Source organism: Anneissia japonica, unplaced genomic scaffold (genome assembly GCF_011630105.1).
Source record: "Anneissia japonica isolate Jap-2015-1 unplaced genomic scaffold, ASM1163010v1 scaffold1005_len2656397_cov198, whole genome shotgun sequence".
Classification (NCBI taxonomy): Eukaryota; Metazoa; Echinodermata; class Crinoidea; order Comatulida; family Comatulidae; genus Anneissia; species Anneissia japonica.
This window is the reverse complement of record NW_022683792.1, coordinates 1,338,819-1,355,671: the sequence shown is the minus strand read 5'-3', so window position 1 is coordinate 1,355,671 and position 16,853 is coordinate 1,338,819. Positions and strand designations below refer to the sequence as shown.

The following is a 16,853-nucleotide window of genomic DNA, read 5'->3' as shown; positions in this document are numbered from 1 at the left end:
GGCTTGGGACTATGCGGAACTCCCTATCAAAACCCACATACTTCTTTTTCTCTTCCCTAAATGGGAACTTTATTCAGTGTGATAGGCCTCAGGCCCTTTTACAGTATAAATAAATATACCGTACATTTTTAGTGCTTTAAATAAGGCGAGACTTTTTTATACCTTGTTTAGCGAACCCTCCGATTCTTAAATTGTGGATTTAAAAATAAAAATAAAATTTTATTATAAGTGTGTTAGCGTACGAGCCGCCATGAAAATTGAAAAAAAGAAATAAAAATAAAAATGTTCACGGAACTCCATCTCCCGCGGGGGGGGGGGGGCGTACGAACCCCCGAACCTTCCCCCCTAAATACGGGCCTGGTTTATTGTTACGACTGGAACCCGAATCCGCAGGGGTTACGTAATAAGCAGTAAACCGTATATACTCGCGTATGCCCTATGAGGTACCCGTGTATAAGACGACCCCCGAGTTTTAGAAGATCTGGTTGATATTTGTATGTCTGGCGTAGGCCTATAAGATGACTCCCTGTTTCATGGTCGGAATTCCTAATTTTTTGTAGTCCTGATACTGCATCTAGCTGGATAAATGGAGCAAAATGCAAGGGTAATCTTTCAAATAATATCATTTTATGATTTTTTAAGTCTTCACCATCAAAATCGTATTTTCCCGTATTTAAAATTGCTTTTATTCATACAATATTTAGTTGCTTCATTACAGTTAGTAAGTTCGCGTGTTACGGACGATCCGCTCATAAGACGAACATGATTATAAAATTCTTAAATCTGAATGTCTTGCGTATAAGACGACCCCTTACCCCCCCCCCTTTTTTTTTTTTTTTTTTTTTTTTTTTTGTAATTTGCTATTTTAAGCCTCGTCCTATTATACGCGAGATATTATACGGTATTTGTTTTAAAACCCTAGGTCACCTGAGCGTTAGTCATACAGTGGCGGATTCAAAGGGGAAATTTTCCATGGGGAGGACCCCAACCCCTTTCATTTTGGGTATTTCTGAACCCCCTCTTTCAAATCCTTGATCCGCCCCTGTGTCCCCCCCCCCATTGGTCGCTACATGCTAGGCGTAGCTGGCCATTTAATTATGGTGATTATTTATAAAAACAAAAACAGTGAAAGATTAACATTGTTCTGTGTATATCATTTTAATTTCAAACAAACGACAGTTGATTTGCGTGTAATTTTTGTATTTTAAATGAATGTTATGTACCCACTGTTGTCCTAATCGGATTAACCTGGCCGAATCATTTGGCCTATTTCGAAAAAAACAGTTTGGCCGAATTTGGCCGTGAGATGGCCTGTGTTTGGTCGTGAAGCCAGTCGAATATCTGGCAACCCTTCCGTGTGGTAGGCCGCGTAGCGTAGACTTTGTTTTGTGTTGACATTCAGAAGCAAAAATGAGCTCAGATAATGTAGGTGTTCATTGTACAATGGGACAGTTAATTTGTGAATCTATTCGATCTATGTTATGCCTAGGCCTAGACATTTTATTTATTATGGCTAGGCTAGGCCTAGGCCCTTTTAGCTAAGCTTATCCTCTCTAGCCTAGGCCTAGTCCTGGAGACATGGATGGGCTGAGTTAGATAGGTCCCTAGGCTAGACCTAGAGAGGCGGTAGGCCTAGCTAGATCGAGGTTAGACCTACGTACGATTGACTAGGGCTATGTAAATATGTCTTGCTGAATCTTTACTAATAATACAGTAATTGCATATTTTAACTTGGCTTTTAAGCCTAGCTCTAGGCTAAGCCTACAAATACAATACATCATCATGGTTCATGTTATTAGTTAGTTTAAAAATGTATTTCCCTTTAAAAATAAATTATCATTTAATGCTGTATTTATTTGTTTCATCTCTTGGGAAAATGCTTCTTACCATGAAGATGAATATCAGTTTTTGACAAATATTATTTGTTTATTTAATAAACTTACAGTAATTTGTTTTAGTGTGATTCTTGAAAACTTTTTCCTTTCATCTTTTTAAAAAACTAAAGCCAAATAGCACAATGTCCAGACTTGATGAGGCTAGTTCTTATCATTTGATAAATAAATATGTGAACTATTAATTCCAGACTGTTGATGGCCTTCTGATGACATTAGTTGGCATGGGCTTTGATCTGGATCGCAGTCAGGAAGCTGTGCAAGCTGGCAAATATAATCTCCAAGATGCAATTGAATGGTAAATTCCTCTGTTTCTTCAAAGATTTTGACATGTTTTTCTTAGACACTTGTGTATCCTGAGATTCATGAATGGGGAAGTGGATTCTGTATTTATGAGAGTGGCTTGACTCCATCAGACAAACAAGGGGTCATAGCCATTATCTGTGCATTAAACCATAGCTAAACAAGTGGTGGTAGCCACTGTGTGTGCTCTGTACCATAGCTAATTGACAAGTGGTGGTAGCCACTGTGTTTGCACTGGACCATAGCTAAACAAGTGGTGGTAGCCACTGTGTTTGCACTGGACCATAGCTAAACAAGTGGTAGTAGCCACTGTGTTTGCTCTGTACCATAGCTAAACAAGTGGTGGTAGCCACTGTGTGTGCACTGGACCATAGCTAAACAAGTGGTGGTAGCCACTGTGTTTGCACTGGACCATAGCTAAACAAGTGGTGGTAGCCACTGTGTTTGCACTGGACCATAGCTAAACAAGTGGTGGTAGCCACTGTGTGTGCACTGGACCATAGCTAAACAAGTGGTGGTAGCCACTGTGTGTGCACTGGACCATAGCTAAACAAGTGGTGGTAGCCACTGTGTGTGCTCTGTACCATAGCTAAACAAGTGGTAGTAGCCACTGTGTGTGCACTGGACCATAGCTAAACAAGTGGTGGTAGCCACTGTGTGTGCACTGTACCATAGCTAATTGACAAGTGGTGGTAGCCACTGTGTGTGTTCTGGACCATAGCTAAACAAGTGGTAGTAGCCACTGTGTGTGCTCTGTACCATAGCTAAACAAGTGGTGGTAGCCACTGTGTGTTCTCTGGACCATAGCTGAACAAGTGGTGGTAGCCACTGTGTGTTCTCTGGACCATAGCTGAACAAGTGGTGGTAGCCACTGTGTGTGCTCTGGACCATAGCTAAACAAGTGGTAGTAGCCACTGTGTGTGCTCTGGACCATAGCTAAACAAGTGGTAGTAGCCACTGTGTGTTCTCTGGACCATAGCTGAACAAGTGGTGGTATTCACTGTGTGGTGACTGAAACATAGTAAATGAATACCAATACTAATACGAGTGGATGGTAATTTTAAAAGGAATGCTAGTTCAAGCGGTTGCCAGTTCGAGCTGGTGCAAATTATAACAAGGGCGAATTTATCCATAAATTTGTTTGTAAAATGCATTGTGTAACTAAGGTTTTGAAAGGTTTTTGGTACTTAACTATTCCATGTTTTAAATTACCTTTCTTTGCAAATTAGATCACCTGCTTCAATTGTTATATATTTTTAGGCTTCTTCAGTGCAATAATACAAATGTCATCCCAACAATCTCAACTCCAACTCTAAACCTTCGACAAGACAGACAGGTAAACAGTATAAAATGTATGTATCATTAGGGACTGAACACTTATATAAGATAAGGTGTTATATAATAACACCTTATAAGAATAAGGAGTAAATCATGCAGTCACAAATTTTGGGTTTCTTCCTATTTTAATTTTTATAACTTAAAATATTATAATTATAAATATTATGTTAAAGTTAGGAACTTTTGATAAAAAAATTCTGTTTGACAACTACATACTGTACAGTATTATTCTGATTCCCAAAAGAATCTGAGGACCACTGTTTGGTGATTTGACATAGAATGAACCTCAGTCTAATTGGTGACTTGAAATGGATTTAGACATTATATTTTTAATTGTTATAGGCACCAGTATCCCAAACACAGAATATTTCAATGCAAGTAGATAGTGGCTTTAATGTTAGCCCAGCTTCATCAGAATCAAAGGTTGTAGAAGCTGAGGCAAAACCTACACAAACATTGTCCAGTAGGTATGCATTGAATGAGGAACAACTTGCAGATAAGGACAGATGGGAACAGGAACAACGAGATCAGGTAGCAAGGGAGGCCAAAGAAAAACGATTGATGAAGAAAAAGGTAGTGAAAATTTGTATTAAATTTTAATTAGTTTATAATTTACTACAATTTAGTGATTGATTGATTGATTGATTGATTGCTTATTCATTGCTTATTTGGAGGAATGTATAGTACTACACAGTCACATTAAAGTACAAGTTGGCTAACAGCAAGAGTATAGCTGTAGCTTGGTAGAAAAGGTGCTTTCCTTTCATTCCTTCCCAGACCTTTGGTTTAAATCCTGTATAAAAAACAATTGCCAAGTGATAAAATAATTAAAATATGCACAAAAAATATATAAGCCATATTTAGATTAGGCCTAGTGGAAAGCTAATTTCTCATATACTTTGAAAGCAATTGTCTTCTTGTCAAAATAACTTTTGAACCTCCTTCAGGAAAGGCAACAAATTTTGCAAGAGATTGAAGCAGATAAGAAAGCCAGGATGAAGAAAATAGCAGCAACTAGTGGTAGTAGTAGTAGCACCACTCAAGAAGTGCTTAAAGGAAGTGATGTCACATTGAATGAAGGATTCAATAAAGAACAACTAAAAGAAAAAACAGAGAAGAAAGAATTAATGTGTACACTACAGGTGAGGTTTAGTTTTCTTTTCAATTTAAAAACTAATATACTATCTCAATATTGTAAGTGTTTTTATAAATAAATATTATATTTAATGTTTCATTATTATGTTGATATATTTTAATTTATCTTTGCTAATATTGATATAATATTATATAGAATTATGTTCAGGATAGATATTCACATCCAAAAATAAATCTATATTCTTGGTGACCAAAGGTTATAGGAATGAATCCTATACATATTACAATGACTTATGATTTTGCTTTCATATCAATGTCATCTCACTGTCTTCTGTTAAAATCTATCCTACTTTACATTTATTCCATATCAAATCAAAAAACCTATATTCCATATAGTCTGCTCTGCACCTCAATTTCTTTATACTTATTGTTTGTACTTTGACACATTGTAAATGTTTGGTTATTATTTGGTTGATTATTGTAAATAACTCAACCCCAAAAACCAACAGTCTATCAAAGTTGAGTAATGTTCTCAATGTCTCAATGATATTCTAGATCTTCCTGTCCTGCATGGCTGCTTTGAGGTACTGATATACTTATTACACATTCTTTAATAGCAAATATTCAATGTGATAAATGAAATAAAAATTTATCAATTACATTAACAATTATTTGTGAATGGATTCAATTGATTTGTTTAGATTCGTTTACCATCAGGACAAGCTCTTCGTCATGAGTTTGAAGCTTCCTGTCATCTTCAGTCGGTTGTTGAGTTTGTTAAAGAACAAGAACCAGCACTACAAGAAATAGAATTATTACAGGCAAGTAAAACCAATTTTGAAATTATTTATCAGTGATAATTAATGGTAGTGCTATCCATGGTCATTAGATCAATAATTTACAAAGTGACACTTTTCTCTACTACCTGGGCAGTGGTGGATCAAAGAATTCCAAGAGGAGGGTCCAAGCCTACAGCCTCATTGAGTGTCCTGGAATACAGTCCCTGGTGAAGCTCATAGGGAGAGATTTTATGGGTGATGGTGACCCCAAAAGTGTGCTTTTAGACCACAATATTAGGCTTGGACCATAGAGTATGAAAGGCCCAAATATTAGTACCTTTGTTTCTGAAAGGGAGCAGGGAAGGGTTTGTTTTTTTTGTGTGTGTTTTTGTTTTGCTGATATATCCTAAACAATATGTATAGTAAAAGTAGTAAATCCTTACCAAGCCACGGGGCTCATAGTGCTGGAGGTTATCCCCAGTTGCAAGTAGCTGAAGCTAATGAGAGCGTGATGCTCCTCTGGGGTGGGATGCTGGTACACCACAGGCTACTCGCAGCAATTCGCTGGTACCCATTTACAGCTGGGCATACTGAAACAATGTAGATAAAGTGCCTATCTTAAGGACACAAGCGAAATGCACAGTGAAGGATTAAAACAACAACCTCGAGTTTGGGGAACCAAACTATTTCCACTGCGCCGAACCGCCTCCACTGTACAATATGTATACTTGTATTTAATTAATTCTGCTTACATTTTTCTGCAGACATTTCCTAGACATGTGTATACTTGTGAAGACATGACTCATTCTCTATCAGAACTAAAACTCACACCAAGAGGTGTGTTGGTAGCTAGGAAATCAGAAGGCCCACCAAGTAAAGGTAATTATTTTTTTTTGGAATAACGATGTGTATTGTGAATAAAAAGCATTTTTTTCATAAGTTGTATCTCTTTATCTATTGTTTTTGAGCATAAATATATGTTAGTTGGCCAATCTAATGCAAATCGTATATTGCTTATACCCAGACCACACTCTGAATTGTTTTATTTGCACAAAGGATATTTCAAAATCCAACTGCAATTTGCATGGAAAATTGCTAGGAAAGTAAAGTGCGCAATATTCAAACTACTGATTAGTTCATTGGTTGGCCTAATTTTCTGCAAAAATTGCACAGAAATTGGCACTTATTTGCTGAAATGCGTGGACAAGTTTCTGGGCCTAATTCAAGCCTTAATTAACAGTCCGGTACCCGGATAGTTTTGAATGGGCTAATTAACCTGGTATAAAACGCCAACTAATAATAGGTGTCATTAATCTTGTATTCCAGTTCATAGACCAGAAGCTGAGGGAAGCAGTGCAACAACATCATCACCAGCAACAACACCATCAGTATCTTCATCAGTATCAACGTCAACAACATCATCGTCTGTCCACAATCTTAGTGGAGTAGATGTTGCAGGGCGCTTAAATCGTCAGATGCAGTTGATAGCTGACCAGCGTCCACCCCCAAGAGGGCACAACTGGGGAGCTGGACACAGTTTACAGCAACCAGACCAAGAGCAACCAGAGCCTCTGGCCCCAGGCAATGTTGAAATTGCTGTTGATGAAGAAATGCCAGCAGACAATGATATTAATGGTAAGTGTAATACTATGGGAAAAAATTTTGTCATCATCATTACAATTGTCAATATATCACAACACAAGCCAATTTATTTTGTTCATTGTACCATTTATTGATGTCATTCCGTTCCACTTCTTTTCTTTCTATTCATTTTAATTAACATTTTCTTATAATGATAATAATAATAATAATATTAATAATAATATAATAATATAATAATATTAGTAATAATAATTTTAAAAAATGATGATGATGATGATGATGATAACAATGATAACGATAACAATGAAAATGACAAGGACAATAGTGTTTTTTTATTTAATTGAAGCCACAAGCTGCATTGAAAAAATACATAAAATACAAAGTGAGAAAAACTTATTTTAATCCCAGGACAAGCCATTAAGTCAAATGTAGTGACAATAGTGACATAATGGCATTTTTTACTACAGTGACATTATTAACAAGAGTAATAATGTACAAAGTTCAAGCACAGTAGACAATGAACAAAATAAATGTTAACTTGCTACTTACTGTACTGTACTGTACGTTTGTCTTTGTATTATTAAGATGAGTTATTGTACCCTAACCTCAGAATTAATTGCCGGTTGGGGCCAAGCCCAAGGCCAGGTTGGACATCAGCACCCTTGGGGAGGTGGTAACAGGCTCGATGCTGGACCTTTAAACTTTGTTTACGGTTTCCAAGAAGGAGGGCGTGGAAGACAGGAAGGTGTTGAAGAGGTTTCAAATCAAAAAGCAGGTTAGACATGATCATCAAGTCTTCTTAAAATAGATCATCAGCACATCTATACAGATACCCTAGGCCTACTTTTTGATTGATTAGGTAATCTAATTATCTATAAAATATCTGATGATTAGATGATTATTTGTTGTGTATTATACCCGTTTTACACTGCCAATGGCAGAATCGACCCGGGTTACTTCCGGAGTAATCCCGGGTGTATTTCCCATTTACGTTGAACGAAAAAGTCCGGGTTGATCCCGAGTTACTCCCATTTTACACTGGCAACGAACTCGGGTTCAAATACCACCCTCAGTTTTTGTTGCGATGGTGATCATCACTTCGCTCGAGTTCCTCGTCGTCACGAAGCCACAATTATTGTCAATTATTGAAGCATTGTTTTTAAATTATGTAAATTAATTCAGCAGTTTTGATATCAAGTCTATACCAGAGCGTAGAGGGTTTAATTTGACAAGTGTCTAGGCCTAGCCCGTTGTAGGCAAAGTTAAGGCCTATCTGACCACAGCTGTGGTAGTCGCCAGGTAAGGCCTAATTCCAGAATCAAATTCGGTGCTGTTTACACTGGCGAGTCCAGAATGCACCCGGGTTGTCCTACGCTGAATGCGTCCCGCACGTCCCTCCCGGAATGTTTGGCAACCCAAGTAGGACTTTTTTGATGTTTACACTAACCACAACTTGGGAGAGTTTAACCCAGGTATTGGAAAATCCTGGGTTACGTCCGGAATTTTGCTTACAGTGTAAAAGGGGTATTACAAGTCTCCCTCCAATTTCATGGTCTTTAGCAGCTTTGACCTCTAATTAGAATAGTAAAGATAGATGGTGGTCTTTAATTGGAGGGATCCTTAATTTGAGAGAGACTTGTATTTATATTATATAAAACATGCAATACAAATTAATCAAATTGTTCATAGTTCTTCATTTAAAACAGTTATTCACACAAACACCAAATACTTACTGTTATGTGGAAGTTCCCAGCTTGGAGAATTATTAGTTGAGTACATCATTTACACACTAGAATGAGGTGCAAAGTGATCTGACTCCATATCAAGGACATAAAAGAAACTATATTTCCTCTTGCTGTGGAGAATGGCTTTAAGTTACTTGCATGAAATTGAGTTGCTGCTTTTCACAAATTACTAGACTCATTGTTGAATCATAGCCTCCCTGTCATTATGCAGAATAGCATTCATTCTATGTATTCATTTCTTTCTTTGACAACATAATCAGTGGCTTAATTTAGTCATAAAATCAAGATTTTTAATTGTAGTATCATCGCAGTTGACAAACACAATCATCTAACATTTTCCTTCCAGCTGAAGCTGCTCTAAAAAGAATAGAATTAGCCCATCAACAGCCACGGGACCATCCAACAACATCAATGAGGGCAGCAAACATACCATCACTTGTTGACATAACCACAAAAGCTGTTGCAAAGAAGCTAGGAGATCCTAGCCAGTCACCAGCCTCACTGGGTGGAGTACCTCAACAACTAGCAGTAAGGATCATTGATGAGATGAAGAAGGAAGGAACACTACGGCCTAGAACTATGCATATATTTCTCTCATGGTAAGATCTGATTGTACGTGATTCTATTCTGTGTTACATTTACATAGATGCCAATTTGCAATACTGTCAACTTTGAAACTTCTGTTGGGAATATCGTATTAATTGTAATACAAAATCTATTTGTTTTGCAATATAACTGTACATGTCCATGACACATTCGGTGCTTGAGCATTATAGCTTTGAAAAGACTAAAATGCACAACTTTGATGTCAAATGAGTGAGACTTAGTAGGTTTGCATTCATCCTACTTTCGTATATGGCCTAATAAGCACTGAAACATTTTATACAATTTTCATAGGCTTCAGTGTCACTGTTGTGAGGGTGCTGTTTATTACAAATTGTTGGAGTATTAAAATGGTATAATGTGCATAGACAGAGACTTCTTGCCATCCTAATATTACTAATTTCTTGGAAAATATGTTGTTTAATTGTTTCTCGATGATGCAAAACATACATATGCATGTCATACCATACCCATGTGGCCAAGTAACAGGTATAAAATTTGATAGTGTGTATAGTAGTGGTGTTAGTACTACGATCGTTTTAACACATGTGACCATTATTTTTCAGTCACCTGACTCACTGTGTTTTAGATTGTTACAGCTATGCCACCAATGAGCTGTTACATGCTCTACGTTTCCATAACAACATTCATCACCTGAGTTTATGTTCCTGCAGTCTCATTAGTGATGCTGGGCTCACAATACTTCTTCCAGGTAAGTATTCAAACACACCCACTAGTAGTAATAGCCTTTTATTCAGCTAGAGATACTTTAGAGGATGCCGGTGGCCGTACATGCTGATGGTAAAGGATACATATCTTTTCCAAGGAGACTTTGGCCTACACAGTGATAAGAAAGAGAGGAAAGATGTAAATCAAACCTGGGAGTTATCTGTTATGTGTGAAATTATCAAGAGGCTTAGATGCAAATTATTATTATTTCAGTAAAAGCCACTAAAATGTTGGTTCCATTATTGAGTTTATAAATAACTCATCCATTAGATTAATCAAAATCTGTGTGACCAATTTGTATATTCAATAACAGTTTAGAAAAAAATATGATCTTGGGTAAAAAAAAATTGTACATATAGTCCAAAAGTATTAGTTACACCACCCACTTTCATTTTAATTATTTATATTAAAAAGGTACAGGAAGGCAGTTAATAATGTCTCTGATTTTATGTGCTCCCTCTCATGTTTTTTAAAATATAGGTTTGAAAAAATTGAAGACTCTGAAGTTAAATTTAAATCCACAAATCACAGATAAGGTGCTTGAATATATTACAGGTAAGTGATAGTGCTATCCAGAGCCAAGATAATTGATTTGTAATACATGGAAATTGGTTATTGTAAAACAAAGAAAATTATAAGAATGAACTTATTTACAGTAAATAATTGTTATAAAACAAAACAAAAAAACTTACTCTGAAAATAAATTTTTAACCAATTTAAAAAGAAATGAGAATAATATAGGTATGATATTATTATTTATCCCTCTGTTGAATATTTTCTCCTTTTAATTTCTGAAACCTTACAATGAACAATGCAATGGTCAATTCAACTTTATATGTTTTAGCTCAATACAGGCATTATATCTTTCATTGTTGTTTAATATGAATTGAAATGAAATGGTCATAATTATGTTTCAAGATTTGAAGCAATTAACAGCAATAGGCTTAGAAGGTGCCAACATCACAGATAGAGGAGTTGAGAACCTTGCTTGTCTCTCATCCAGTCTTACTCATGTGAATCTAAGTAAGACTCGAATAACAGATGCTTCAATATCAATTCTAGCAAGTAAGAATTTCCATCGACTTATTTTTTTTTTCAATATTTTATTGAATAGATGAGTACAGGATATTGCGGGATATTTTTTTTTTGTGGTAATTGGCTCATTTTCATTCATAATATTCTGCTGTGCATCATATTATCAATCTTCAATTATGCTGGAACAATTTCTCAACTTTTCTTTTTGCAAGTAAACTTGGGTTAACCTACAGAATTGAGTTTAGATTATAGTATTTATATTTGTTGTAGTGTTTTTGTTCATTTGCTTGACACAGAATCGAACGCAATTTCTATGCATTCATTGAATATATAATATACAAATGACTACAACAAAGATTCTAATATTGATTGTCAAATATACAGATTAGTTACAATGAAAATTATTTGGCTAGCAATGAAATAAATATGTTAAGTAATAATAATTCTATATATTTGCAATCGTAAATTCAGAAATACATTTCTTCATTATTCTCACAGATTTAAGCCAACTAAGATACCTCGCAATAGAACAAACACAGGTAATGATGTTTGAATAACTGTTCAATTAAATAAGCCTATATAAAGTAAAGTGTAGTGTATATAGAATAATGTTAACCCAGGCAATGCACATCCTGTTCCACATATGGTGGGGTCAAAATTATTGTAAGAATTACATTTCATAAATTTTTTGCAAAATACTTGGGGTGTAAAATATTTGTTATCATCAATGAAATATGGAATATACTTGAAGCGTAGTGCTTCTGTATTTGTAACATTGTAATAATAGATATTTCATATTACTTTTCTCATTTTTTTGCATTTTTAGGTCACAAATCTTCTGCCATTGCAGTGTCTGTCAAATCTGGAGTCTTTGAATATTGGGTTCACATGTGCAGGGTCAGACAGCTTGGTAGGCTTGCAGAAGCTACCAAACCTAAAAGGACTCAATCTCAGCTGTATCCATAGCATGGAGGGTGATGCAGCTTTAGCTTGTCTAACAGGTTACACTTTTTTATATGTATTCCAAATTTTAAAGATGTAATTGCTACATGGGTCAACGTAGGCTACTAATATCCACTTATGGATAAAGAAAATAGTAATACCATAATATAACTGTTTTAATGGTCATTATTTAGGTATCCACCACACAAGCACTCATTAAAATTAATGTCTGTATTGCTGCCTAAATGTCATTGCCTTGATAGGATACTGCACAATTTGATCTAACCATCTCCCCTTCCTTGGGAAGTGTTGCAATTACGTAATATGAATTCGCGCACTGACTGAATCTTTGACTAAATGTATATGGTACTTATCTATTTTAGTTTTGAGAAATGAAGAAATGCTATCCCCAAACACATGAAGAAATAAAATATCTTTTCTTTCTTAATTTAGGTATGCAATTAAGGCACATTCAACTTCCAAGTAGGCACACAACAACAGACTCTGGATTACAGTGCATTGCAGGTAAATTTGAGCAGCTACTCTAACTATAAGTACAGACTTAGGAAAGCTGTACCGTTGTGGGTAGATTTTATGTTATTGCAGCCAAAATAAAAGATCCACTACATATACATGTGGTTATAGAGATTTAGTTGTATGTTTTAAACAGTGTAGAAGATATGCTTGTCCTACTCAACACCTGTTCATACAGCCCCATTCAAGGCAAGATACTCATCCTTGCTCTGTATTGGCTCAACTTTTACTTTCATCCAACTCTTTCACTGATATAAGCAAGCAGTGAAATAATATTCCAGGCTATCTTTGACAAATCTTTCAAATGTAGTTTAAGGGTGTACCTTAACATCTTTCTGTTCTGATTTTCTCTTTTGTTTTTGGTTTTTTTTTATTAGAGTTCTTGGCTTTATAGCCTTTAGATAAATGTTTCTGCTGCTGAAAATCAATATAAATTTATAATAATTTCAAATAAAAGTATATTAAAAATTCCAATTAAACATATGTAGTGATACAATAAGAGATTTATGAAAACGTTTTTGCTGCAATACCCAGTCTTATAATATATTGATGAGTCTACATTGTGGCCTATTGTTTTAAGGGATGGCACTGGTGGAGCTTGATCTGTCAGATTACATCAACATCACGGATGATGGCATCCACCACCTAGCAGACATGACAAGGTCAGCAACTAGCTATCAAAGCAACTGAAGAGTGTTTGAAAAAAGTGAAATGGGCAGTATTATGAATGAGAAAGGAGTGTTACGCCAGTCACTGACTGCGTCGTACCACTGCTGATTGTCGGTGGTAGTCGGAACGGGTCTTCATTAAAAGCAAATCCATTGCACGCACATCGCGTAAAGTCGTGCCGGCCAAAGACAGTCTGGCGCAGGGAGTGCCCATTAGCTTTAGAACTTATAATTTTCTTTTTTCTATAGAATAATTAAATCCTATTTATTGAAAAATGAACTCTAGGACAAAGGAAGTTTGATATTAATTTATTTGGAACACTCATTATTGTAAAGGGAACATTTATAAATGGTAATTGCTTATTGTAAGTTTAAAGAAAATCTAATATGGTAGTTGATGTTCATATTATTGATGATGATAATAAGATGATGACAGCAGCAGCTGCAGAGATTGTGACAATGACGATTATATGACATTAGACTGATGATATGATCAGTATATGTAGCCTTACCTCCAACTCACTGAAGGTGCTGTCACATACAGATTTTTCTTTCCTATCCACCTATATTCTCTGCAGCCCTTTAAATACATTTGTAAAAATCTTAGTGGTATCTCCCTCTCTCAAATAAAGATACTTAAAATGGTAATTGCCATTTTGTCAATTGCATTATGTACTTCATTGACAATTCTTTATCTTCAGTTTGAGGAAATTGTCTCTAAGTAATACAAAAACTACAGATGTTGGCTTGGCCTATTTGCAAGGTATGTAGAAAACATAAAACACCTTAATAATTCTATGCTATGACAGAATGAAACAAATATATGATTTAAAAGTCAAAGAACTTTACTAGAATTTAAATTCATAAAGAAAAATTGAGAATAAACATTAGTAAGTTTATTTTGTAAAGAGTATTAGTTGAGTAAACAAAATGAAGAAATAAACATTTTAGTGAGTTTATTTTGAAAGCAGTATTAGTTGAGTAAACAATTAGTAGACAATATGTGTGAGCCTAGAACTTGGTTCAATATCATTCCTGATGTTCTTATATTATTTCACCTGTTGAGCTAAAATGTAATTGAAAGTTTCATTAGAGGCATTTACGTCATTGGTCCTGTATACTTTAAGGAAGCTCATGGTTTCCATACAATCGCTACACGGTATCCAATTGCGTCGGTGACTGCTACGCAGCACAACGATTGCACTGAAAACTCTGTGGCGACAGTGTAACGATTGTATGGAAACAACGCTTTGCTCAAATGCTGATCAATCACCCTTAGTCCAAATGTACAAAATACAAACACCTGCACTATATACAGGTAGCAGAATTCAGCTGTGAAGTCTTCATTACAATACAAATACAAAAAAACTACTAATAGAAATTCGTTTTTATAGGCCTAACAGAGCTTCAAGGGCTGACCCTTGATAGGACCAATGTTACTGATAAGGGTGTGGTTCTACTTGGCTGTCTCACTAAGCTCTCAATGCTAAGTCTCTCATCCACTCTCATCACTAGTAAAGTGCTCAAGTCAGGGGCGTTGAATCGGTGCCATATGCTCAACAAGCTGAACTTAAGCAGGTCAAAAGTCTCAAATTCTGGTAAGTGTGATATGCTACATAGAAGGATTTAAACATCTTCAGTCCTCAATGAACCTTAGAAATAAAATACAAATTTGGGCTTTTTGAAAGTTAAAAATCTCAAACATTAATGATATAGCCCACACAAAAATCAAGAAAAAAAGGACCTTAAACATTAATTTGAACAATTATATTTGCTCACTTTCAATAAGTCACAGATTAAAAAGAAAAATCAGTTTTTTATAATTTACTATAATCTTTTTGGCAAGGATTTTTTATTTTGCAGTTAAATGCTAACATCTTACATATAAGCAATTTATTTTCAAGTATTTTGTATAAGAAGTTACTTGCAATAAAGGCAGTATATCTGTAAGGTTTACTCAGGTGTTTTAATTTATATTTATTTGATAATGTCTTGATTGCACTGTTGCATTCCACTTTCATAAAGCCAATAAAAAAAACCTATTTAATTTTTTCCAACCAATTTAAGGCTTAGCCCACTTGAAGTTACCAAACTTAACGTTACTGAATCTCGACTACACTTTTGTGACCCTGTCTGCCGCCAACAGTATCAAGCATTGTCCAAATTTGAAAGTAGTGCGGGCTAACAATCTTAGAGTAAGACCAATTGATGAAGCATCTGATTCAGACTGACAATGCAGGCAAGTGTATGTACTGGCAAAAAAATCTTCACATCAGTATTCCATCAAGAGTAATGTCTGATTATTATTGTAATGTCATTATTGTCAGCATGTACAAATACATTCATCTGGTTTAATGTATTAGACAATAATTTAGTATCATCCAAACACAATGACATTGACTTGGGGAAGCTTTTTTCATTATCAGCAGAGCCTGAAAATATAATGATTACATTTTGTACATAAAAGATGGTTTTTCTTTTATTTCTTTTAAATATTGAAAATTCTGCTAGACGAAGAAACTAATTTAAGGAATGGTGCTTTTTAATCACAACATTATATTGTAGATAATAAATTCATGTAGATGCAACAAAAATTGTAATACTAATAGATGAATAATAGTAATTAAAAGATGTAAACCCTAGGAAGGATACATGTGACAGTATTATATGCTTCCCTCTGGGTATTTTTTAAATTTTATTCAATTATTTTCTTTATTTTATTGTAATAATAATACAGCTTATAATTATTAAAGTATTCTTCCTTATTGCGAAGTCCAGTACAAAAATATATATAAATATATTAAATAGCACATATCACAAAAACACAATTTTAACTACTGTACATACACTTACAGCAGACATTAATTTCTTAAAACCTTAGATATCAAAATAACTAACAGGGTTAAAACCGATAGAGGAAATACAATTTGAAATTCATGGTTCTGTGTTTTTTGTTTTTTTGCATTAATGGTCTACAACGCATTCCTTGTTCCTCAATGTTTTTAATTTTTTACTGCAGCACATTTTCAATCATATATAATACTGTATATATTTCTTCAAAGATGAGCTAATACACGTGGGAAATAACCAGCTAAATTTCAGCTACTACAGATATTATAATTATTATTATTGATAATAAGTTGTACGACTCCGATTTAGGAGGGTTGTTGGAAAGAATTATAGTTTTATTTTGAATTGATTACCATACTATTATTGTACATAATGATACTGGTGTAGATGATGCTGAGTTCCTGTCTCTTGTACACAGTATGTTAGATATACGACACACTTGAGGATTTCAATAAATCTTACTGGAATAAACTTGAATACTTCACAAGTCAGTCTATATTGTTTTATTGTAAAGGTGTACTATACTTATTGATATAAAATATTAGGAATTAAATAAATTACAATTGATAAGGTTTAATTAATAAGAACTCATGAGTATGGCATTTTGTTGAAAAATAATTTTGTAGACAAAACAATTAATAGAAAGGAAATCTTGTTTTTTGAACAATGTGTTTTGTTGAGGTGTTGCTCTGCAAATGCAACAATTTCCAATGTTTCCATTTGGGAACCAATATCGAT

At 34.8% G+C, this 16,853-nt stretch overlaps 1 protein-coding gene across 1 annotated transcript; it reads left to right on the top strand.

Annotated features, from left to right (window-relative positions):
- The first annotated feature begins 1,289 nt into the window (after positions 1–1,289).
- LOC117101993 lies at positions 1,290–16,602 on the top strand. Its single transcript, XM_033242159.1, has 20 exons — positions 1,290–1,425; positions 2,084–2,190; positions 3,456–3,531; positions 3,876–4,106; positions 4,481–4,675; positions 5,330–5,449; positions 6,172–6,286; positions 6,734–7,042; positions 7,620–7,784; positions 9,101–9,353; positions 9,924–10,069; positions 10,567–10,641; positions 11,005–11,151; positions 11,620–11,660; positions 11,948–12,122; positions 12,517–12,588; positions 13,178–13,259; positions 13,967–14,028; positions 14,660–14,863; positions 15,333–16,602. The coding sequence occupies exons 1-20, from the start codon at positions 1,411–1,413 to the stop codon at positions 15,494–15,496; spliced, it is 2,754 nt and encodes a 917-aa protein (XP_033098050.1). The 5' UTR covers positions 1,290–1,410; the 3' UTR covers positions 15,497–16,602.
- The last annotated feature ends 251 nt before the right edge of the window (positions 16,603–16,853 follow it).

Bases quoted from the DNA above. Each gene is read 5' to 3' on its own strand.
- LOC117101993 (XM_033242159.1), top strand. The intron at 12,123-12,516 runs GTTACACTTTTT...TTCTTAATTTAG, and splicing joins AGCTTTAGCTTGTCTAACAG to GTATGCAATTAAGGCACATT. The intron at 14,029-14,659 runs GTATGTAGAAAA...TCGTTTTTATAG, and splicing joins TGGCTTGGCCTATTTGCAAG to GCCTAACAGAGCTTCAAGGG.